Consider the following 26,364-nt stretch of genomic DNA (forward strand, 5'->3'; position numbering starts at 1 on the left):
CTCCTCAATGGTCTCAAGGATTTCCGACAGCTCATCATCCTCAGCTTCTAACTCAAGAATAGTCCTTAGCAGTTCTGGTTTTCTGAGTTTGTCTGAGGCATCTAGACCCAACTCTCTTGCAAGCTCCAGCGATTTCGGTTTGCGCAACGACTTCCAATCCATGGCTGCCCTAAATGCTGCTTTCTCTACTGCGTACTATTGTCTTGCCGCAAACTAACCCGGCAGCAACGACAACCACAATTACCAGCTCTGTTTCTGACACTAACAAAAGCCTGGCAAAACTCAGAAGAGGAAAGTCCCGCACTCACCAATCCTCGCAGCCGAGAATTCAGCGCAGTCGTTCCGCTGCAGGCAACCAGTCATCACACAGGGCTCGTTGCACTGCTCCCGGATCGTCGTTGTGCTGCTCAGCATACAGTCGACCGCATATCTTCGCTGTTGGCCTCCGTTGTCGCGATCCCAACGCTGCCACCAGTTGTTGCATCTGGGTCGCAAGCCCTAAGGGTAGCGTTGGCCTGGCGGCCTGGGGCACAGCTGGACGCATCCGAATGTCCTGGCAAAGGTTGAGTCGACTGCTAACAGAACAACTTGTTTATTCTCGCATTGCAAAAGAGCGGCCGGTCAGGTCGACCGAAGTGGAGAAACGGGAGACCACGTTACTTGACGGAAGAAATCGAAGCCTCTCTCTTGGCGTCCGGGGGCAGCTGCTTTTATACTCTCGGAGTCGAGGGCAAGAAGGAACGGCTCGGATGAGGCGCCCGTGATGGTGGCGCACGGACACGTTGTGACAAGAAGTGACATATCCGCCGGGCCGACGCCGGTCAGACCTCCTCGCTTCACAGTTGGGGAGCTCCTCTCCCCGGCTGCCGCGCTTTGACAAGCCTGGGCACCAACATGCACACACACACACACACACACACACACACACACACACACACACGATGACATGTGACATTGAAACATGCCTGGACGCGCTTGGCAGGAAGCGTTGCGGCAGCGCTGAACTAGCCAAAATGTCCGCCGCTGTGAAGGAAGCTCGGGGTCCGTTGCATCCGTGCCGGCTATACCGCACGTCAGAGACGAAACGTAACAAGAGGCAAAGCAGAATGTGGGACTAAAAATTAACCTTCAGAAAACTAAAGTAATGTTTAACAGTCTAGGTAGAGAACAGCAGTTTACGATAGGCAGCGAGGCACTGGAAGTGGTAAGGGAATACATCTACTTAGGGCAGGTAGTGACTGCGGATCCGTATCATGAGGCTGAAATAATCAGAAGAATAAGAATGGGCTGGGGTGCATTTGGCAGGCATTCTCAGGTCATGAACAGGAGGTTGCAATTATCCCTCAAAAGAAAAGTGTACAACAGCTGTGTCTTACCAGTACTCACGTACGGGGCAGGAATCTGGAGGCTTACGAAAAGGGTTCTACTTAAATCGAGGACGACGCAACGAGCTTTGGAAAGAAGAGTGATGGTTGCAATGTTAAGGGATAAGAAAAGAGCAGATTGGGGAGGGAACAAACGCGGGTAAATGACATCTTAGTTGAACTCAAGAAAAAGAAGTGGGCATGGGCCGGACATGTAATGAAGAGGGAAGATAACCGATGGTCATTAAGGGTTACGGACTGGATTTCAAGGGAAGGGAAGCGTAGCAGGGGCGGCAGAAAGTTAGGTGGGCGGATGACTTTAAGACGTTTGCATGCACAACATGGCCACAATGAGTACATGACCGGGGTAGTTGGAGGAGTATGGGAGAGGCCTTCGCCCTGCAGTGGGCGTAACCAGACTGATGATGATGATGATGGTGGTGATGATGATGATGATGACATTTGTGGCAGTGCTTATTCCAGGTTCCCAGGGTACGTATGTCGAGACTGTGGGTGTGAAAATTCTATAGCGCACCGTCATTTGCGTGAACCTTTTACGTAGATGTGGGTGTCCTTTTCGGCTGTGGACCTACTGACGATGCACGGGAGAGCCTGGAAGGACCACTGCTACGTACATGCCAGGAGGAAGTAACACGGGATATGCATGTGGGGGGGATGGGACGTAAGAAACGGCACGCGCTGACGAAGTAAGCCCGTGGTATAGACACATAGCACTCCGCATGCGCGTCTTTTACTGCACGTCCGCCTGCTGTCGGAAACGCTACCCTTGCAGAAGATTACGCTAGGATTTTGACGTAATAGTTCTCTGGACACACGCATGGTGGAGAGAAATAATTAATAAAGAGAAAATGAGACAGCCATCCACACGAAGCAAATCGCTACAATGGAAAGCCATACGAGTTCCTCTGCGCTAGGTTATTATGAATTACGCTAAGATATTTTGACGTCAGACTATGCACTGCAGTCTCCACCGGCTGAAACTACTCTCCTAGCCCAATCTTCTGCCATCATTGCGACAGTACACCGGCAAAACCTGGGCGTATTGGTAAGCATTCGAGCAACATATGACGTGCATGCGCAATGTCATATCTCGACACCAGGCACTTGTTTCGTCAGAGGACGCAAGAATGCAGTTTCCCACGTACTCGCAGATACCTTATTATTTTGTGCCCACCTGTGCATGTCGGTCCACTGTTAGAGGGAACATGTGGGCGCGTGGCCTAGGCTCCGCGCAGCGCCATGTACGCGAAGTGGCGAAATACCAACGTATCCAGCTTTTCTGGACACAAGGGTTTAGTTCGCGTGAATGCCACCACGTGGCGTACTCACCTTAAACTTTTCAAACTTCCCGCGGTGACGCGTGATGACGTCAACCAAACAAAAATAAAAAAAGTAAAAGCTATCCCTGCGCATTGAACTTCGCCACAATGCTTGTCCCGCCGGCGTTATCAGTGTTCTTGATCAAGCGTATTCGCTCGTCGCCTGGAAATTGCTTGTCATCCAGCGTTTATTCGCGACGAGCAATTGTATTCTGGGCTTGTGATTCGGTTCTTTTTTTTTCTTCTCCTTTCCTTTTCTTTTTCATTTTTTTTTCATTCTACGGAGTAAAGAAGCTAGCCTAACCGTCAGAAGCACTTCGGGGCAGCCTTTCTTGAATCGGCATAGATTGTTAACGGCCGAACATCGCACCGCGCCTACTAGAGATGCCGTCGTGGATGGATTTTGATTTTCCCTTATCGAATTCGTTAAGGTGCACACCATTATTTCACTAGCGACTTTGCAATGCGCACTCATGGGCTATCGCTGCAGCTGCAAATCTAGATGTGCTTAAGTATTAAGACATATACATGGATATGTCGCTTTTTCACCTTGACACAAAAGTCACGAAACAAGAGTTGAGCAAACTGTCCCTGTGTCGTCACAGGATGTGAGAGGGGGCTAGTTGGTATTCCATGCTAAAGTGACTAGTGCAAGAGTGGACACGGGACACTAAAGAGGCGACAAGGATAAGCGGAAACTTCCAACTGGGTGCTTGTCCTTGTAGCGTCTCTCTATTCTCCACTCTTGCGCTAGTCACTTCAGTCTGTGTCGTCATCCGTTAGCATGCTATGGCCGAAGCTGCTCGCAATATTACGTCACATTTACTGGCCACCAGGACAGGTACACCCTTGGGTACGACATATACAGTACTTGCAGTTAGTTTCCAAAGTAGTCTCCTATGGCGGCTATCCACGTGCGCGAAGCAAGAACGCTATTTAAAATTATTGTGCAGTAATATATGCAGGATTTGTATGTTCTCCACATTGTCTACCATGTTGCCGTTCCGCCTTTATTATATAGCCGCAATGTAGACTAGCAGCTATCGAACGCCATAAAGGCTATCCACATATTCATCCCTTAATGACCATCGGTTACCTTCCCTCCTCATTACATGTCCTACCCATGCCAATTTCTTTTTCTTGATTTAAAATAAGATGTCATTAACTCGCGTTTGTTCCCTCACCCAATCTGCTCTTTGCTTATCCCTTAACGTTACACCCATCATTCTTCTGTAATAAAGAAGAAGAGCACAGGAACAAGGCCAGCCAGATCGTCTCTTCCATGCCTGCTGTGCAACCATGGGTACCCGGCGGCGGTGGGAATCAAACCCACAGCCTCCCGCAGCCGAGGCGGGCGCTCTGCAACTAGACCACGGCTGCGGTAATGAAGAATTGTAATGAAGAAGAAGAGCACAGGAACAAGGCCAGCCAGATCGCCTCTTCCATGCCTGCTGTGCAACTTCCTCCCGCACGAAAGCTTGGATTTGTGTGAGCAAGGAGGAACGATCAGAGAAGGCCGTCATGGAAGAGAGGGCCTCGTCAGCCACTGAGGGGCGCCTAGTCAACTCGCGCTGCCTCCTCAACTCGTCGTAGCTTTGGCACAAGTTTAGGAGCTCTGTTACAGTGCGCGGGCTCTTGGCTATCAACATTTGGAAAATGTCATCGGCGATGCCCTTCAAAATGTGCTTCAATTTGTCATTTTCCGGCATAGACGCATCCACACGTTTGCATAGGTCGAGAACCTCTTCAATATAACAGGTGAACATTTCACCGGGTTGTTGCGCTCGCTCTCGTAACCGCTGCTCGGCGCGCAACTTGTGTACGGCAGGGCGACCGAAAACTGCAGCGAAACTGGTCTTGAACGCGGACCAGGACTGAAAGTCGGCTTCGTGATTCTTAAACCACAGGTGAGCCACTCCCGCAAGGTAGAATATGACGGCATTTAACTGGGCGGTATCATCCCATCGATTGTGCAAGCTCACCCGTTCGTACGTAGCCAACCAGTCATTGACGTCCTGTTCGTCCGTACCGTTGAAAACCGCTGGATGGCGTTGCGGGACAGCGAAAGAGCAGGCAACGGGGGGTGGCGGCGGCGTCGGCTGGGGAGAGTCAGGCATGACGGGAGGCAGAGTCCGAGACCGCTGTTCCAGGGTGTAGATGTTCTTGAGTACCCCCCACCTCCACCAATTGTAATGGGTGCACTGAACAGGCAGGTGACGCAGAGCAGGAACAGCTGGTAGCTCGAACGGCTCACACTCGTGCCAAGCACTGGTGATCCGGCTGGCCCACTGGTTGCACAGCAGGCATGGAAGAGACGATCTGGCTGGCCTTGTTCCTGTGCTCTTCTTCTTCATTACACTTCTTTCGATAGCTCGTTGCCTCTTCCATAATTTAAGTAGAATCCTTTTCGTAAGCCTCCAAGTTTCTGTCCCGTAGGTGAGTACTGGTAAGACACAGCTATTATACAGAGACTGGATTCCAAGGGAAGGGAAGTGTAGCAGGGGGCGGCAGAAAGTTAGGTGGGCGGATGAGATTAAGAAGTTTGCAGGGACGACATGGCCACAATTAGTAGGCGACCGGGGTTGTTGGAGAAGTATGGGAGAGGTATTTGCCCCGCAGTGGGCGTAACCAGGCTGCTGCTGCTGCTGCTGCTGCTGCTGATGATGATGATGACATATTCAAGGACCTCACGCGCAACTCCTGACACTTAATTGTATTCAAGAGTTGTGCGACTGCCCAGGACATCCTTAACGAATGTTACATAACGCATTATGAGGTTTTACTTGCCAAAACTGCGATTTCAGTATGAGGCACGCCGTAGTGGAGGATTCGAGAATAATTTAGACCACTTGGGATTTTTAACGCGCGCCTAACCCTAAGTACGCGGGTTTTCGCATTTCACACCCATTGAAATATGGCTGCCGTGGTTGGGATTCGATCCCGAGACCTCGTGATTAGCAGCCGAACCAAACCAAATACAAGCTAAGCAACTACGGAGGGAAAGGAATGTTGGCAGTAGGAGGAAGGTGACAGCCGGCCCGTGAGACAATTTGTTCCCATCCTCATTGCTGGAGAATGGGTACCATCTGTCCAAGAATGACACCGTAGAATGCACTGTATTCAATGTGATGGAGTCCGCGTCCAATATTTCAGACCCGAATCATACTGTAATTACTGACGACCAGGCATCTCGCTAATACGTGCAGTCGTTTGACAGCTGCTGAGCGCTGGCGTCGGCCACAGGACCTACTTGATCTTTGTTCAACACTTGCCGACATTCTCGCCTTATTTCGCACCATTGCGTTTCAGCTGAGCTGCTTCAACATCCGATTTATTTGTGCCAGCATTTGGCCACCCTGTCAACGTTATGGTTTCCTATTTTTAAGTTATCTTTTATGTTTAGGCTAAGGCTGTCATGAAATTTCCAGCGGCTTCACCTTTCCCAAAATGCCCGCATTTTTGTCGGCCTCTGTTAATATTTTGGAGGATTTTTAATAGACGTGGAAACCATTGCATGGCCCCCTGACCAAGCTGCTCAAAAAGTCGTTTTATATCCCGGAGGTCATGCGCAAGCTTCCGCCTTCTTGCCGTTCATCAACCTCCTGATTTCCCTGTCACCTGTATTCCATTTTGACGACTCCATTCCCACGGAAGTTGGCGACGATATGCCCATGGGATTAAAGCCATTTAAATCAATTCTACTGTGGATACGACAGCCGCTTATGTTCACTGTGGATGGAAATGTTGCGCTAATGAGCGCCATTCTGAAGCATCTAAATTGATAGTCACAAAATTATGCGGATCCCACGTATGTGCGAATCGATGTAAGCAAAGCTTTCTGTGTTTGTTGTCATTGTTAAACGTAATCTCCACAGAGTAGTCAGGCACCCTCTAATGAAATGCTGTCAATGTTTGCCTGATTACGCCCACCATTGTGATGCAGATAAACGTAACTCCAACTCATTTTCTCAGAAATAAACGCTGAATGAAACGCTGACGTCATCCTGAACAAGATCAACAAGCGCCCTAGTGCTCGATCTTATGATGCCACGATTCGTAAGCTTATATTCGTGATTTAGTTATTTGAATGGGGGGGAGGGGGCGAGAGCGATGTATTCTTATACCGTAGAAACATCCCTCGGACGTCTCTGATGTGCTCGTTTTTATTCTCAAGTACCCATTGAAAACTGTAATCGCTGCAACTTCATGATGTCCTGGTGGCAGGCCACCATGGCATGTCGCGCAAGTATGACCGCGCTGATTCATTTGGGTTGGCATATACTATTTGGTGCGTCATACTTCGCCACATGCATTTTTCAAGCAGAGCTTGAAAAGGGCGGCCAACTCACTACGTCCCTTTCCCCTGTTTACTTCTGCAAAGTGTGTGTCTATTGCTGTGGTTACCAAATACGCCCAGCGGTATGCTACCACTCAAGCCTTTCTGTCGGCTGAGCAACTGAAGTCGTAGGCTTTCTTCAACACGGCGTCGGCGTTCAATATGGCTATCCTCAATTACTTTTCGCGGACTTCGCTCGCCGCCTTCTCTCCAGTGTCATCTCTTACACTACTCGCTCCTGCTAGACACAACACAAACACGCAACGACCTTAATGAAGTATCTATAACACGCTAGTTGACATGCTGTCGACGTATATTTCCGCTGAGCACCGGGATTGGAGCGTGGTCATGTCTATGGTGACATTATCGGTCTACAGCTTCGCTCAACAACACCGTTCGTTACTCATCACTTTTTTTTTTGCCGACAAGAGTATAGCGTATCTCCTCTGAATGTACTTTCGGCTTTAAGTGGGACCTTGCACGCCCCCTTATTCTGTTACGTTGACGACGACCGTTGTCGTCAGGCTGCCGCCTAATCGTGAGCGTCGCAGTCACCAGAGTGCACAGAAAGCTGTCTTCCCAAACAAACCACCGGAATTCGAGCCCATCTCCCGAATGCAGCATCTTGCATTTGGGAGATGGGCACTCTAACCATTACGCTACCACCTGCCTCCACTAATTTCCGTTTATCTGCCTTCCCACTTCTCGTTTTTACCGCAGACGCAGGAAGAACGGATGCAGAAACGAAAAAAAAAGTAAAGATTGCTTGAGCCGCCAGTGACGCATGACTTTAACTTTGGCAGGTTACCCTCATTGGAGCACATGTAGGCTTGCGGCTTCGTGCAGGTGGTGGGTCGCCTTAGTTTTATTGTAAATTTGCTTTCACCAACTCTTTTCAGCTAGAACTGAAACGCCAGACAAAAATGAGACCTACCGTTGAATATTTTTTTTTGTTTTCTAGGTTTAAAGCAAAAATGCTCATTAACACAAATAGTGATTTTTGTAAGAAATGGCATCAAGATACAATACTTCAAGGTCATGTTTTGTCAATACGGCCCGGCACCACGTATCGACGAAAGGGCATCACAGTGCCGATGCACGCGGCAGGTTACTGAATGAAGAAAACAGGAAACGACTGTTTTTTCAGTTCTCGCAACATATTGTACACAGAACACAAGGCACCCACCACCATGACATTCTTTTTTTTTACAACAGCGACACACAATGCCGAACTGATATACTTCCTAAAGGGGTCTCATTTGATTTTTCTTCGCAGAACCGCAAGCACAGTTGCGTCGCGCGTGCTTGCAGTCACGTACTGTAGCCGTGCTCCTTTTCCTCTAACAATATGGCCGCCGGCGGCTTCAAGTGCTCCGGTAGGTGGCGGATTGGACTGTCACTCGAGAAGTTTAAATACATAACCTCTTTGCATAAAAACGACGGCATGATTGTTAAAATCATTGCTCTCCAGACTGATCTTGATGAGCTAACTCATTGGTGCGGTAGGGCACATGGTAATTAACGCAGACACAACTATACATCTCAAGTTTACTTCCGCTGCTAAGACGATTCCTAATGCCCACACAGTTAATAATACTATCATTGAAACTTCAGCGTCGATAAAATACCTCGGTGTAAATTTTAGCTCTTATTTATCCTGGAGCACTCATATTGAACTGATTACTACCAAAGACTTAAAAAAACTTGGTCTTCTTAAACGCCGACTACGCCAAGCCAACCTGGATACAAAACTACACGCATTCAACGCGCTAATCAAGCCTGTGATAGAATACGCACCCGTGATCTGAAACCCTCGTTATACCTATCTTGTTAACATGTTGGAATGTATACAAAACAAGGTTGCTCGATTCATCCTTTCCGTTACTCTCGGTATCAAAGTGTAACAGTGCTGAAAATATCGCTCCGTCTCCCGCCTCTGGTCATGCGCAGAAAACTCAGCCGTTTATCTTTTTTCCATACTCTCTACCACAGCAACACACCATTCGCAAGTTCACATCTTCTCCCGTTGCCGCACATACCGGCTCGTGTAGATCACATGAAGAAGACGAAACCCATTTTCGCTCGGACAGAACGATAGAAATACTCACCTCTGGTCCTGGCTATTGAAGAGTGGGATTCGCTTCCTTCTAGCATTGCGACTATCGCTGGAACATCACCATTTCAAACAGCTCTTTAGTCCCCCCCCCCCATACTTAGAAAATTCCACTGTAGAATGATGTGCGTTTTTTCTTTCGTTTTTTTTCAGTGTGTGCGTGTGGGCCGTAACGTTCCGTGGAATGTTAGATGACATGTTTTGTAACTTCTGAAGGTGCGATTTTTGTTTTGTTTTGTGGGATTTGCTACATGTGCATTTTTTCAGTACCTGTTCCTAGCCATTTCTTCCCCTGTCAACTTGTACCTGGCTTATTAACTTGTTTATTCCTGTCTTCAGCCGTTTGTATTCTGTGTTGTATATTGTTAAGTTTTCTTTGATGAATCCCCCCCTACGTAACGCCCGCATTGGGCCTTTAGGGTATTGAAAGAAAATAAATATTGTTGGCTTGGATATGTTTGGCACGAGGCCCAAGTCGGTACCCTGTCTTCTAACGCGTTGTTTTGTTTTCGTCTCTGTCTTCAAGGGACGCGCACCGTAACATGCTGCAATGGTGATTGCGTTGCGCGTATGTAAGGTGAGAAACGCGGTTCTAAAATGTCTGTTCACTAACTTGTACAGTAAACCCATGTTTATAGTATTCGCGCAATAGTAAGAGTCACGAGTATGGCAACCGTAACCGCAAGTGCCACGCTATAGTCGTAACTTGTCCTGACAGCGTAGTAAAATCCACTGACCCTACCACTAAGAAATACGTGGCGAGGTATGGCTGATGAATAATTAATTGCGAAGATTGTTTTCAGTAAACGTTTGTTACCAGGAACGGCGTGTGCTTATACTACCGCAAATGACGGATGCTTGGCGGTGACTCCAATCATTTACTCGCCACATCACAGATCTACACTAGAATTCAACTGGTTTCACCAACTCTTGCTTATATTCTCTCGGCCCTAAACGGCGACTTCGCCTGCCACCCGGCCTCCAGCTTTTCCTCTTTGTCCCCCGCTTCTTTCCCAATCGGCTGAGACGTGCTTCCACTGATGCTTGGTCTTCTTTTTTCTCAATAAATGAAGGCATTCATTCATGCTTTCCTATGTTACTGCAGAAAATAGCGTGTCTTTATCTGCATACCCACCCTGTCTCTCACCTGGACTCTCCAATCGCAAAACAAAGTTGCGGTGCTGCAAATTACTGGGCGCACATATACAATTTTCTAGAAATGGCCAGTAGCACAGCGGGCAATTTTCGGTGGGTGACGAGACAGTATATAGAACACCTTCTCTGCAATATCCACACTCAGTCCTCTGCTTCGTGAGCTACTATTAGCCGCTACTACGAAGTACGAAATGAAAGAAACCTAGCTGGGCTGGTCAGGGACAGCTCTTTTTGGATTCGTGATGCGTCGATATAAAATATATATATTTCGTATATAAGCCTAAATGACAGCGATATAAGCGAGGTGAGTTACGCTAGCTCGTTGGTTTTGGCTAAGGACGCTCTTCATGCAGCACTTTCGTCTTATGTGTGTTTGCGAACGGGAATGAAAGACAGGAGGGTAACACGCCTTCCTGGAATTAAACATTCGGAATAACTCTTTGTTTGACGGTTAGACATATGTTGAGGGCCCCCGATACGAACCACCTGCAAGTCTGTATCAGCTTGCAAAGAGGAACTCAGAATAAACGTTGTCAAAAGGATAGGCGTTTAATTATCATAAAGATATCTTTATTGAAATTCCTTACCATGAGGTGGAAGCCGACTAAGAAGCATTTATATTTTCTGTGTTATTAAAACCTCCTCTTAATAAAAGGTTGCTGTGCTTTACAGCCTCCTAAATTAGGTTATAAAAAATAAATTGTTGCGGTAAGTGTGTAAACGCAGACGCAAGAAAAGGCCTAGTCCGTTTCCAAGTGTTCGCTCAATGAAGATGGAGCGCCTCTATACTCTCACATTGTAGGGATGTCAAGAACAAAACACTTCCAAAGAGTGAGTCATGAATATAACTCATTATAAGGTGAGCTTGCGCTGGAAAAGAAAACGCTCAAAGCGCAACGATGGCTGCGCGCAAAGTGCTTCCTCTCATTCCGATCTACGGATCACGGCGTCAGTTCGTCAGACTGAAATGGTCGTACATTGCAGCGCAATCTCGCGTCCTCAAATGTGACGGCGAATGTAGGCCAGTATTCGCTTCACGCGCGCAATCTGATAAGATAACGCTCTTTTGCGTTATCTTATCATTTTGCTTATCTTAGATTTGCTTATCTTGCGTTAACAAGGGTTGTAGAAAAGCTGTATTTCCATATTACTAAATTTTTTAAGATTCATGCGTAATATATCAATTTTATCTGCTTTAGATGTGCTGTTCGATGCAATGTACATAATTTTGATATCAGTTTTCTTTGCCGAAAGAGAGTTGTAAACTTGATGGTTTTGTTTTCTTAAAATTTGCAATTTTGGACAATTTTGAATAAACAAATGATGACCTATTTCAAGAATTCGAAACCAACAGACACTAGATTTTAAGTTCTTGTTTTAAATGCAACAAACCTTGTCAAATTATATGCAGTGGCTGTCGAGAAAAATGAATTCTCCTTTTACATTTATTTAGATAGGACCACCAGAGCTAAAGCTTCCTCTTAAGGGCTACTTTCTCCACTATCGCGTCCGCGTGTAGAGCCAAATCCTGAAGGCAGCGTAATACCGGCCCGACCCGCAGCGGTGGTGAAGCATGCGTTCAGCGCTCCCCATATGTGGGCTTATCCCGAATGTAACGCCATGCCGGGGAGACCCGCGGCGGAGATGAAGCAGGCGTTAAGCACTCCCCATACGTGGGCCGATCCCGAAGGCAGTCCAATGCGGGGCCGACATACGGTGGAGGTGCAGTTCACCATTAAGGGACCCACTTACACAGCTTTGCAGGTCATGTTCCTTCACAGAGTGGATGGGCACTGAGATTTTTTAGTTACGCGCGTTTATCCTGCATGCGTCTGCGATGAAAACAAGAAGCAGGTATGCCTGGAAAATCTAAGGTGGTGGAAGCAGGTGGTAATGGAGAGGCTAATTTAATTTTTTTTAATATTTGGGGTTTTACGTGCCAAAACCACTTTCTGTTTATGAGGCACGCCGTAGTTGAGGACTCCGGAAATTTTGACCACCTGGGGTTCTTTAACGTGCACCTAAATCTAAGCACACGGGTGTTTTCGCATTTCGCCCCCATCGTAATGCGGCCGCCGTGGCCAGGATTCGATCCCGCGACCTCGTGCTCAGCAGCCCAACACCATAGCCACTGAGCAACCACGGCGGGTAACGGAGAGGTTAGCATACTCAGCCCCTGCACGTACTTATATCTGCATTGACATGGGTTCGTGGTAGTGATAGCGACCAAAGCTCTACTTTTTCTGCGTACTCTAGTCATTGTGAAACTAAGGATGTGCTTAGCATGCCCAGTCATTGAATGCAAATTGCAGCAGTTACGAGTGGTGGAATCCCGCTGGGGCTGATTGTGAAGAAAGCTTCCTTTCTCTGTCCACTCTCGCGATGGTGAAGCTAAAAATGAGGAGGAGGCCTGACAGACACAGCGTTGATCGTCACCATAACAGAATGGATGGATGACCTGCGGAAGGACAAGGCACACCAAGTTTTTAGCACTTAATTTGTCCTACAGTAAAGCGCTACAATGGCTAGTATGCCCTCATGGGAATGGTAGACCGAATTGCTTCTCACTGCTAACACTGGACTGATACTAAGAAAATAGTCCGTCCGCAGGCACCACGCTACACTGAAATTAGCAAAACAATGTCAGTTTATAAACTGATATTGCCAATAATCTGGTGTCCTTCTTGTGTGTATGGGGGACATAAAGGTCCTGGCAATGAAACGGTAGTATTTTCCTTTTTGCTGCAGTTGCACACAAACAAAATGCTTTGAAGTTATGCGACAGCGATCTACCGGCGGAGAAGACCAATCCACAATATAAAAATATTTGCTGGTTTCAGATCTTCCAATTTACTTTGCGCTTAGCTACCATCTGTTATATTTTTCTTTTTGTGCTCTTATGAAGAAGAAAACTCCACATTACTACAATATCAACAACCATACACAAAATAGGCTGGCTTTGAAGCTGTGACCACGCACCGCACTTTTCTACATTTAGCACATGTAGTATTGGGCAACACGTTTGAGCAAAATGATGAGGTTTTCAGTCAAAGCAGTGTGACAGGCGGGAAAAACTCGTTGTCATGCCTGGTCGAAACAATACCATCTGAAATCTTATTTACTTATATTCGTTTTTGAAAAATCACTATAACCGTTTATACATTTGCTTCGTATGAGTTACATACTAGCTTGCCTCGTCAATCTCAAAAATCTATTCTCTTTTCGGGAGACGGCCTTCGTGAAAAACGACGCAACATGACAGTAAAACATCCAGCAAGGCTCTATCCAATGATTGGCGAAATAGTGCGCTGAGAGCGTGTCGACTAGCTTGCGAGTGAAAGTTGAATTATGATAGTTGTCAGCTTGTGTTGCCTCTAGCACGAGCGAGTAGTGTTAGCAATGACATTGGTGCGAAAATGGTCAGCTCAGTCTGCGATTTGTTCATGGGATCTCCGCATTGAACGTCGCAGTTGTCACGATAAGAGTACTTCTGTGACATTATCAGCCCAGTGGGCTGGGAAGGCTCGAGTGGTAGCTCACCTTGAGGAGTATTAGGTAACAATTATTAATATACATACTTTGCGATGATAAAAAAGATGCAGGAACACCACTGTTGTTGTCTAACTATTCGTAAACAGGCCCCCCAAATTTCAATTGGCCCACCCCCGAACATTAGATAGGCCCACCCCAAAATTTCAAGTTGGCACACCCTCAAATTAAGATTGGCCCACCCACCAATTTTAATTCGGCCATGCCCGATTTTTTTCGCCCCGCCTTAAACTTGGAGTTGGCCCATCCCCAATTTCAATTGGGCCACCCCTAATTTTCAAGTTGGTCCACCCACGAATTTCCATAAATCGTCCCCCAAAATTCCAGTCGACGCACCCCAAAATTTAGGTTGGCCCACCCCCATATCGCCCCCAAGTTCAGAGTGACCGACCCCGAGATTGCCCCCACATTTAGGTAGGACCAACCCCATATCACCCCCAAATACAGATTGGCCCGCCTCCACAACACCGCCAAATTTATATTGGCCCACTCCAATACCACCTGCAAATCGAGGTTGACCCACCCCCATATCAGCCCCAAACTAATGCTGGCCCACCCCTCGATCACCTCAAATTTAGGATGGCCCACCGCAAATCATACCCCAATATAGGTTAGTCCACCCATCACCTCGCCCCCCCCCAATTCAGCTTGGCCCAGCCAAACATCACCCCCATGGTTAGGTTAGCGCGTCCCCATGTTACCTTCAAATTTAGGTTGGCTCACCTCCATATCATCCTCAAATCCAGGTTGGCCCACCCCCATATCAGCCCCAAACTTAGCCTGGCCCACCCGTCTATCATCTCAAATTTGGGATGGCCCACCGCAAATCACTCCCAAATTTAGGTTAGCCCCCCTACCCCCCCCCCCCTCGATTCAGCTTGGCCCACCCCCAATATCACCCCCAAATTTAGGTTCTCCCACCCCCATATCATCCCCAAATCCAGGCTGGCCCACCCCCATATTCCCCCAAACTTAGGCTTACCCACCCCTATATCACCTCAAATTTAGGTTGGGCCACCCCCATATCAGCCTCAAATTCAGCTTGGCTCACTACCATTTCGCCCCAAATTTAGGTAGGGCCACTCCCATATCACTGCTAAATTCACCTTGGCCCAAATTTATGCTGATGCCACTTCCAATTTCAAGGTGGTCACCCCAACCCTTTTTATGAAGACCTATATATTTATATGGGAAATGCGTCAAGCTTTTGGCGTTACAGGTACGATATTGCACGATTTTGCTACCAAATTGCAGGGGTACTCGACAAAGAATGCTGCGCATTAAAAGCAAATGCACCGAACGAAGGACATTTATTCAACTGTTTTTTTTACGGCCACACCTACGGATTGATACCACTTGGCTGTGGGGAACATATTAAAGCAGCTACTAATGCAGACGCTGCAGATCTCCTAGTTGGTGCATTTCTTATTTGGATGAATATTTAGAAATAATTTAGAAATGGCAGCGACTCAGCTTAGCAGACCCTTTGTTCCACCCGAATGTTACATAGGAATGGCACTGGCCACCGGGTAACATTGTGGCACAGCTGGACGTCATTCGCTCGGAGTGTGTGCCATTAAGGACAGCCGAAAGTCGAAGAAAACGGACCTTCCAGAAGAACGCAAAAAGAATAGCCATCTTGTTCTTGCAGGTTCCACGCTACAAAGCACGAATTTTTTTTCATAACACAGAGCCATGCGCAAGCTTCTAGTTATGTTGTCCAATGAATAAAACCTTCATAAAAGCGATGACTTAACAAATGAACACGATACTGCTACGTTTTATGAAGGAAAAACAGAAAGCATAATATTTCAAGAGCACCACTGGAACACCAGAACCGAAAGCAATTCTTGAGTTTTGTGTTGATGCCATTTGGTAGGAGACTATAAGCCCTTTGCGGCTTTCAAAAAAATGCGCTGCTGAAAAACCAAAACCGAAAGGAAATCTTGGGTTTTGTGATTCTGCCATCTAGTGAGAGACTACAAATCTAGGTCCTATGCTGCTTTAAAAAGAAAGGCCGCGAAGGTGGAATCGAACCACGGCCGCCCGCGATGCGGGACGAAATGTGCTCGCTATTCTACCACTCGGCCACGGCTACCGAGGCTTCGCCAAGTGGTACGCTCATGTTTTTATAGATACCACTGCAATTTTCACGACAGTGTTACAAAAATCGCTTTCGGGAACAGTCTTGCGCCATATGTGGAGAGTCGAGAGAGGCATCAATCGAAAGCTGAGTCTCCGGACTATGTACGTTCCACTGCTTATTATGATAGACGGGATAGTTTTATTACAGTCATCGTCCTTGCCTCAAAAATCGAGCACAAATCGAGCAGACGGCGCGCGGTCATGCGCCGCCCGTGCGTCGTTTCGCGTATCTGCGAAGGTTGCCTCAGAGAGCCATCTTATTCCTGTTTATAACCTTTATACGACAGCGTGCTACTCCATCTGTCTGCCCCATTCCTGATAAAGGAATGTTACAAACTTGAAATCGACATACTACTGAAAGGATTGCATACATCTCAACACCAGGAACGCTTTCTGGAACTTATTGTATGTGCGTTTTCAGAGGAAACATGCACTTGGCGCAACTTTTTATTCGCCATGAACGTCAGACGTGTAATTGGTGCCTGGAACCTCTTGCGCTCTGAAAGAAGTTCACGCCATTCAGCGGCATTTTGTCTAGAAACAGTAATCATCTTTCTTCCTTGCGTTTTTCTTGTTCAATACTCTGCGCTATCTACTTTTCTGTCAAAAATGCTGTTTCACTCTGATTACATGGTGGGAGCACCGGGCGTGCAGCGTTAAAGAAGGGCACGTATTACAGAGGGCGATTGGTGTGTGGGGACAAAATAAGCTCCAAAGGGTGCAAATTTCAGAGCATGCTGCGAACAACGTTATATTACCGCATCCAGCGTTCGCGGAGAAGTAACTGCAATACGTTCGTGAACTTTACAAAACGATAATGCCAATTCCTCGGTTTTGATCTTGTAAAAGAAAACGTTTGTATCCCTTGATTATGTTGGTAACTTTTACAGGCCAGTTTTTTTAATAAACTCTGAAATATTGAGTTTTGTGGCTTCATATGGTCCCAACTTTAAAAACTTATGGTAAGCATCATAGCCTGAGTTGCTTTTGCGCCTTAGAACCCCACATAACAATCTTTAGTGCTGTAACCATATTTAATGATGACAATGGCCTTTTTTGCAATCTTCATGTATACTCAAGAATGGGCTATGAGCGTTCATATTACTTTCTCTGCAAGTAGCTGTCATAATGCAGCACTATGAATTGAAGAAAACAAGCCTAAACAATTGTCATTACTTTAAAAAAGGAACTACGTTTCGCTCTTCGCGCCGGGGACCCCCCGTGGTTACGTAGTGGCTTTGGCATTGGGCTACTAAGCACGAGGTGGCGGGATCAAATTCAGGCCACGGCGGCTGCTTTTAGATGAGGGCGAGATGTAAAAACGCTCGTGTTCATGCATTCGGTGCACGTTAAGGAACCCCTGGTGGTCCAAACTATTCCGGACTCCCCCAATATGGCATGCCTCATAATATAGGATATCAGTGAGCGAGGGACGCGCTCCCTAAAAACGCTGGCCGCCCCAGCGTGCCGCACATGCGCACTGGCATCTACGCTGACCAGCTAAACTATAACTGTCTATTACATTCGTGGTTTCGGCGTGGAAAACCCCAGAATTCACTTCTTCGCGCAGGTGACCACCCGCGGAGACGACATCGACCTGCTGTTCGGTGTGCCGTTCGAAGACGCCCGGTCTGGTCCCGAAGTGAAGCTGAGCGAGGTGGTAATGAACTACTGGAGCTCTTTCGCCCGCAGCGGGTATGCCAATATATGAGGGGCGCGAGCCGAATAGCTTGGGTTACGAAACGTATTGCGTGCAAGTTGACGTGCAGCAGAGGGCATATGAACGTCTGCATGGGCGCAGGCATTCGTAGCCTTCCTCGCACTAAACAGAGCCCCCACTGCACTTGCCTATAGCACGGAAGCGATGCGTGGCATCACGTGTTTGCTGTCCTTACATTCGTGTTATGACGTATCAGTTATGATCGTCACACACTCTTCTCCTACTGTACTAATTCTGGTACCTACCAAGTTAACGAAACGACCATGAGAGCGCCAAGACGTAGGCAACTGTTTAATGACCTGCATGACATACATGTCACGATATTCATGTCGTTACCAATCATTCATGTTCATCATACACTCTTATCATATTTTGTCAATTTTGATACATACCAAGTTAACGAAAGGACCATGAGGGCACCAAGACATAGTCGGCTGATTCATGACCTACATGACATGCATATCCTCAGATTCGTGTCATGACCGTTCATCTTATGTTCGCCATACAATATTGTCATAGTATGCCAATTGTGGTACATACCGAGTTAACGAGACGACCATGAGAGCACCAAGACGCAGACAGACAGACAGACAGACAGACAGACAGAAAGAAAGAAAGAAAGAAAGAAAGAAAGAAAGAAAGAAAGAAAGAAAGAAAGAAAGAAAGAAAGAAAGAAAGAAAGAAAGAAAGAAAGATACTGTAAATGTGAGAAATGTTCTCCGAGAAGTGCTTCGCATTCAGAAACAAAAGAAAACCGTGACCGCCAAAAGCACGTTACATTAACCTACGATAAAGTTCGCCTAACTGGCTCTCATTTGATCTGGGAGACTGAACGAAGTGAGAGTTGAGGGTGAAAAATAAGCGAACAAGAGAGCATAAGAACGCGCTCTAGTCGAAATCGTTAACGCTGACAACTGTTAATAGGAATTGCCGCAGTACTATGACAGTACTCGTATCTGATCTTGCCTATCAGGCAGACATTGTTGCACTCACTGAAATGTGGTTGCAGTCCAGTGTATTAGACTACGAGGTTGTACCGCCAGAGTATGCGAATGTGCGCAAGGACAGGAAATCAAGAGGTCGAGCGGTAACTCTACTATTTAGGCATGGAATACCCTATGCAGTTATGCCAATAGCTCCTGATACTGAAGCAGTACGGTGTCAGTTCTACGTGAAGAATGAAAGCACGTAGGTTAGAGCTGTCTACAGACTAGCTGACGCTGCAATATAATTTTTAGAAGCACTTTATGACTGCAAGCACACACACAACACATACTCCGCGGCAAAAAAAATAATAATAATATAGCAGGCGACTTCACGTTTCCTTGGTTAAACTGGGACTTTGTAAATCCAGCGGCGGTGACTGGCAATGGATTACCGGCATCATGTTCCAATTATTCTTGCTCAATTGGCTACAGTTCCAACGCGTTACCAAAGCTCCTCGATTTCAATTCTAGATACTGTTTTTATCAGTGATCACTTTTCAAAACATCCCTTTATTGTAGAAACATAGGAAGGCTTGTCTAACCATAAGATTGTTACGTGTTCCTTGGAATATTCAAGTCCAGCTCATACAGATGGCACAACGAAATGGGTACTTGCATTTAAGAGGGCGGACGACGCTGCCATAATGACATATCTTGCTCATGAATTTCCGAACTTCATAGACTTCTCCTCAGGCGAACCCTCGTCGGTAGATATCGTATGGACAACATTTATAAATATTTTCAGGCACTGCATAGACACCTTTATTCCAAAACTTTAAAAGTTTTGATAATGCAATATCCGTGGATCACGCATGAAATAGTCCACATCAAGCGCAAAATTAAGCAACTCACAAGTGCTGCGAAGGCTGGAACATGCAGCAGTGTTGGGTCGCAAATATCAGTGCTGTCCAGCTCCCTGAAAAGTAAAGTGTGGCGAAATAACACTGCCTCACTCACTCTCTGCACAGCTTTATTAAATCGGCTCCTGATAATTTCAGGCGGTACATAAGTGTAAGCATAATAATCAAGCACGTACGCATACCTCAGGCGGAAAACAGAGAGCCAGTCTTTTTAGAGCTACTTTCAGCGTATTTTCACTGCTGATAATTAGCTTTCGGAACGCTACCCATGCTTATCAATCCGTACAACCCCCCCCCCCCCCCCCCCCTTCATGTCACAGGCGGGAGTGTTAGCCTTTTTACTGAAGGTTGTTGAAAAGACAAACACTAGTCGAGATGTTATTCCAAACACCTTGCGAAGGCCACAAGGTGGCCCCTTGGCACCTTGGCAGGCATACTTGGCATACTTGGCAGGCATACTTGGCAGGCACCTTGGCAGGCATACTGGCAGGCATATCCCCTTGGCAGGCATACTTTTTTATTTTATTTTTTGTGAATGCTAATTGCACTAAACAATATCCTTAACATCCACACCAAACGCGCTGGTTCCAATAAAAATCTGGCAGAAGCAATGTTGCGAGGTGTGTTGACGTTACTGCGACTAGCATGGGTGCAATGTATTGACACAAGGTAGTGCAACCGCTGAAACAAACCATGCATAAGAGGTTACGGGATGGTCTCTTCCCTCTTGACACGTGTCCAGAGGTAAGTCCCCGTGCCGCGCAGACAAGCATGTTTAATTATTTATGACCTGGGTTAGACTTCGTCTCCCACTGGAGAAACTTAATTTTTTTGTTATTCAAGAGTGGCACAGACGCAGTAGCACATTCTCAGCGACCCAACTTGGCGTCAAAGAGCTTCATTGAAGTGCGGCACTAATCCATAGACAGCTAGTGACACAAGTCGGCGTAAAAGAAGCTCATTGAATAACGGCACATAGCCAGTGGCACATAAACAGGACCCATAAACAGTTTACAAACTTGAAGTGGGACGGGTTCATTGAAGAGCGGCACATTCCCAGTGCCACATATCCAAGGGCCTAGGAATGGGGTAAACAGGTTCATTGAAGATTGCCACATACCCAGCGACCCAAATTTACATCAAATATGGTAATTGAATTCTGGTATATACATGCTTTCACATATCCAGTGATCACAGTTGTGATGAACCAGGCTTATTAAAAAGCGCCACATAAGTAATGGCTAACACTGACGAGTCCAGCTGATGAGCGGCACATATGCATTGTCACATAGCCGTAGTCCAAGTTTCGTACCTCGACTTGTTTCGAACCCGGTTCTCTCGTGACAACAGCACGATACTATAGCCACAAGATCATGTGACCCAGTGATTCAGGTTTGCGGGAAAACGGCCTATCAGTAGACAGGCAGGCAGACATACGGACAGTCCCTGGAAAATGCATGGAGTACCCGGATAATGATAATCGCATTAAATCCTTTAGTGGATGGCCACCCCTCCTAAGTTTTATTGCGTATCCTATTATATTTTATTGCGTTTTTTTATTTCGAGCGTAGAGGATTTGCGTCATCCTCAAGATAGCACCAGTGAAGCGTAATTCCTACCATGTAGATGTCCAACGCGGATGCTACACTGCTCCTTCCTTTCCTCCGGAGGACGTATTGTCTAGACAGGTTCTTTTCTTTAGAAAAGCATAAAACACCATTTTCACATAATCAAAACGAAACCTAGAATCCATATATAATACAGTGAAGCGATAGGTATAAAAGCCGTACACGACCACGGAAAATATTTATTCAGACCCTGATGGCGAGCTGGATGAAAAACTTACCGCTGCGTAGTTGCCGTCCTTCGCCTCGCTTCTGATGTCACGACTTCTACACACAGCCTTTTACGCACCATGCCATACCTGTACTCGCATTTGTTCTTCAAGCTCGCCTGCAGGGCTTGAATAAGCATCTTTCGCATCCAGTGTTGTTGCTGGATGTGTGTAGCACTCGGTAATGCAGGAGCATTGTGTTGAGGACTGGGTGAGTTGGTATTTGATTCTCTATTTTTTTCATTTCATTTTGGCCGGTTCGGCTGTTTCTTCCGTTCCTTGTGGCGCTGTGCCGGTTTGAAAACGGAGGCTTGGTTGCTGTAACTTTCCGAAAGGCCGCCGACATGCCGCGCTTTCCATCCATAGTCATCTGACATGCCTGAAGACGCCGCCACCACTCCGAGCCCTGCGCCTTGGGATTATTGGAATGGCTCCAGGGAATCATGCACTTCCGGGGCAAAACGCCGCAAACGATATCGGCGATTGACTTACTAGGTACCAATAAGTGGGCCGGTTTAACGGCTGGGCTTCCACGGCCAAGCCGTGTTATATCGTGTTTCTTTTTTCGTAGCGATATAGCACTCGTCAAGTCGGAGAACACAATAACTTCATGCAATATTTTTGTTGAAGCGAGCGAAATACGCTTTGATATAGCAAGTACGACAAAGCGATGTGCCGTGCAGACGCTATTGAAAAGGTCCCATCATGCAGGCTAGACCTGTACTATCTAAATTCAGAAAGTGTTGAAGCTGTGCAAGGTGGGTAAAGGGTTGACAATGAAGTAGAAACGCAGAAAAAGTGCAGCCATGAGAACGGCGTTTCCTCCGCTGACCACTTGCACATCACAGACATTGAGCACCAACCAGCACAACATCGCGCATCATTAAACTATTTGCAGGCTAGTAAACTCTCGATTCTAAGAAGCTAAATTGTGACATTTGCTGAAAATCGTAGCTCAGTGTACAGTATCCTCATCAGCAAAGAACGCCTGTATTCCATCTCTGATTCAGTCACTGCAGAACCATCGAAACGCTAAAATTGCGACGGACAACGCCGCAATGTTGTCGCTTCGCTGACGTCATAACGGTTGGCCGTATATTGTTTGTGGCGAGCTCCTCCTAATGGACCTCATGTCGCACACGCGACACTCGTGGTTCGTACTTGCATGAGATTCCTACGCCCCACCTTCTAGCTCACGACAACGAGTTGTTCACGAAGCAAACGTTGAGTTCAGACCTGCGCATATGTCTACAGTGCAGACGTATCTAGAGTGTGACCAACACCTAGCTATAATGAACATGACCCGCCGTCGGCTACGCAATCGACTCGCACATACCTGCTAAATCGTGGAGCCTCGAAGGTTCCGACCCATACAAGTGTGGCATCATTGCGCTGCCGCCGCGGGCCTAGCAACATTCTGCAATCCTCAACAAGCACTGCGGATTGGCCGACCCAGATGGCCAATGAGGACCGCCACTCAATACTATGCTACAGCACTTCTTGATTAGCCTGCGCCCCTCGCTGTCAGAACTACTGGCCGCCACGATCGTTGAAACCTGGCATGCAAGCGTGTTTTCCTCTTGTGTATACGTGTACGCGCGGATCGTTTCTGTCTCGGTGGTGGCCGAGGCTGCCCCTCTAGCGGGTAGCGCGATCGAAAAAGAATTGTATACAAGCTGAGTGCGACAAGGCCAAACACTATACATGTGCGGCAACATGGGATACTGTATTTTTAAAGAGGGAAATACAACGTTTTCCTGGATGCTCCTTTGTAAAAAAAGCAATTCTTCGGAATATTGGCGTGACTTATTTAGAGATTTACAGGCATATAGAGCATCTTTGTAATGTAGCGCTACTGCATGCAATGTAGTTCTTGAGAACACTAATGAGGCTGTAAAAGAGAAACTTCATTCACTTGTATGGTGAACCATGACTATGACAGTGATAAAAAAAAGAGACTGCATGCCAAGATATGCGTGTAGAGGGTTCAGTTTGCTAAAGAATATCAAAGCACCAGACATTGTTTTAAAGGATGGAAACTTAGTGGGAGGGGCCGAATAAATTGCTTAGGCTAACATTTACAAAAAAGGAAATTGACATGTAGCATGCGTACAAGTGAGGTGTTCAGAATTAATCGAGGAAAATAATTGAGCAGAAGTTATGTTGCCTAGTGAAAACGTCCAAGTCATAATTTATTGAAGTCCCTCTCTCTCTCTCTCTCTCTTGCTTTCTCCCCGACAGGGAGCTGCAACCAATATACAAGTTGAAGGCTTGGCCCAAGTTCAGAAAAGGCGCGGAGGTGAAAGTAGTGGTAACCTCAGGTGCCTTCCGCCCCGTCGCTGCCTGGGGCTCGGACGTATGCGAAAAACTTCGCCCTGCGCTTTTCCGACCCTCGGACGGATCTACCGCTCCTAGACTCGTTATATGAGAGTGGATCAAGCATGCAGCCTCTCATGGGGTCACAGTGATTCTGCGGTATTTTCGCTTCATTAAAGAATACTATTGTCAGCAATTGCGACAAAATAAAGGTTATCACGCGAAAGCTCGTATTTGAGAATTCTTGTACGTCGTTTTCGCACAGTATATAAAAGATGTGTTTCCATGTTCGAGCATCATCTAGCATTACTAGATGGTCGCATGACGCGTCGAAAGAAGAGGGGTCCTTTATGTATGTATGATTTTGTTAACCAGATATAGGTTGGATGGTTATGTGGGCTAAACGCTACAACTGCAGTTTGACTAGGCCCTAACGATAATTATAGGCATTTCTTGGCAGCAGCCATTTCTAGAGAATAGTAAAACTAGGGTGTCGCACCGAAAAATACCATATCGGTTCGGGTACGGGTTCAACGCACTCCCATTTTATACCGCCTCAGTTCCTATTCGGAGAATGAGGAATTTCTAACAGTTTGCAAACCGGCTAGCGACACTAGTCGGTTCGCGAGTGGTTCGCCACAGTATCACACTTTACATTATTGAACTCAAGAAGAAGGTCCAGAACAAATCATATCTTATTTATTTCGTCGATGCGACCTTTATTTATAGTCCTCGTCCCTGCTCCCTGACAGTTTTTAGCATCGCTTTCCGTAGGTAGCCAGTCGTCCTTGTTCAATTGTGCGCTGGAACTATGTTTCATAATGCTAATCATAACCAACTAGCCCAGCTGTCCATAATTAGCGACTGGCGTTCGTGTTGTCTTTCTCTCCTCGTCCTTGTTCAATTGTGCGCTGGAACTATGTTTCATAATGCTAATCATAACCAACTAGCTCAGCAGTCCATACTTAGCGATCTGGCGTTCGTGTTGTCTTTCTCTCCTCGTCCTTGTTCAATTGTGCGCTGGAACTATGTTTCATAATGCTAATCATAACCAACTAGCCCAGCTGTCCATACTTATAGATACCTCCAAAGTTTCGCACAGCGTAATAAATCTTTTATCATTTTTTAACACATCTTTCTTACTTTAATTTTATTTATTATTTATTTATAGAATACTGTCAATCCCCCATGGGGATTTTTACAGGGGTGAGCAACAAGTCACATCAATTAACACTACTAAAACATTCAATAAATGAGTACATAGTGATTGGAGACTATTCAAGAATAGCAGTAGTACATTCATAGATAATAATACACACCACGAAACCAATGTACATCAACCAGCAGGAAAATAAAAAAAATGCAGGGTAGAAGGCATCATTCAAATGCATAATGCACAAAACAACAAGTGTAGGCAAGTGCTTTCCTAGCACAAACTGAATCGGGATAGATTGCATGACGAAAGCAATTTGGTTACTTATATTAACAACTTTTAGGCTCATGCAGCATGCTCAATTAAATCGATAAACTTTGCTATTGTTGGCTGCTATTTTGTGACTACATCCAGTGCATTCCATTCACGAATTGAGCGTGGGAAGAAAGAATAACGAAACGCATTGTTAATAAACGGATATTCTACAAGCTCCCATGCGTGCCGTCTTCTGGTCAGTCTGGTCACACGAAATTTAAAATAAGAGTCGGGGATTATACGGAATGATCTATGCAATAGTTGGTATACAAATTTGAGCCGAAAAAGCTTTGCGCGACTTTCAAGGGTAGCTAGACCAGCACGCTGTAACAGAGTAGTAGGTGAATCAAGGCGTCTGTATCTGTTAAAGATAAAACGCACCGCTTTCCGCTGCACCCTTTCAAAAATGGCGAAATCGTTCGCAGTGTGAGGGAACCAGACAATAGTATTCCAAGACTGGCTGGACAAAACTGACGTATGCAAGAAGCTTTGTTTCATGTGTAGAATATGACAAGGCCCGTTTAATGAAGAACAGTTTATTTAATGCTTTATTTGAAACTTGACGCACGTGCTCTGTCCAGCTGAGATTAGACGATATTATGAGACCTAGATATTTATACTGGTTTACACTTCGAAGTGGCACATCGTTAAAGTGATATGGAAAATCCAGCTTAGACGCTTTATTTGTAATGGACATGAATACGGTTTTATCAATGTTTATTGTCATTTGCCAGTCTATGCACCATTGAGCTATTTTATTCAAGGCAATATTTAATTTCACCTGGTCGTCGCGGTGTCGTACTTCATTATAGAGCATGCAGTCATCAGCAAAGAGCCTAAGTTTCACGTCAGCATAGTTAGTTATGTCATTAATAAATATTAAAAATACAACTGCAGCTAGTACAAATCCCTGGCGAAGGCCTGATAACACTTGAGCAAGGTCGGAGGAGTGAGAGCCGAACTGTACAAATTGGTAGCGGCCAGTTAAGTAATTAGTAATCCATTGGTAAATTGGGCCATCACCTAATATGTAATTAAGTTTAAGGAGTAGTTTAGTGTGCGAGACGCGGTCAAACGCCTTCGAGAAGTCGAGAAAATGACGCTAGTTTGAATGCGCTCGTTAATGCCGAGGGCCAGGTCATGCAGTGTTTCAACAAGCTGTGTAACAGTTGATAATC

General features: G+C 46.2%; 1 protein-coding gene across 5 annotated transcripts in view; it reads left to right on the forward strand.

The window, feature by feature from the left end:
• Positions 1-23,934, forward strand: part of LOC139054626 (acetylcholinesterase-1-like) — a 1,099,423-nt gene extending 1,075,489 nt beyond the window's left edge. For 4 of the 5 annotated variants that reach the window (XM_070531932.1, XM_070531939.1, XM_070531941.1 and 1 more), the window contains 2 exons: positions 17,573-17,697; positions 23,644-23,934. In XM_070531932.1, coding sequence (XP_070388033.1) covers positions 17,573-17,697; positions 23,644-23,830 — 312 coding nt within the window. In that variant the 3' untranslated portion in view covers positions 23,831-23,934. The remainder of the gene's footprint in view (positions 1-17,572; positions 17,698-23,643) is intronic. The other variant, XM_070531935.1, reaches the window with a different exon arrangement.
• Positions 23,935-26,364: the final 2,430 nt, after the last annotated feature.

This window comes from Dermacentor albipictus, chromosome 1 (assembly GCF_038994185.2).
Source record: "Dermacentor albipictus isolate Rhodes 1998 colony chromosome 1, USDA_Dalb.pri_finalv2, whole genome shotgun sequence".
NCBI classification, from domain to species: Eukaryota; Metazoa; Arthropoda; class Arachnida; order Ixodida; family Ixodidae; genus Dermacentor; species Dermacentor albipictus.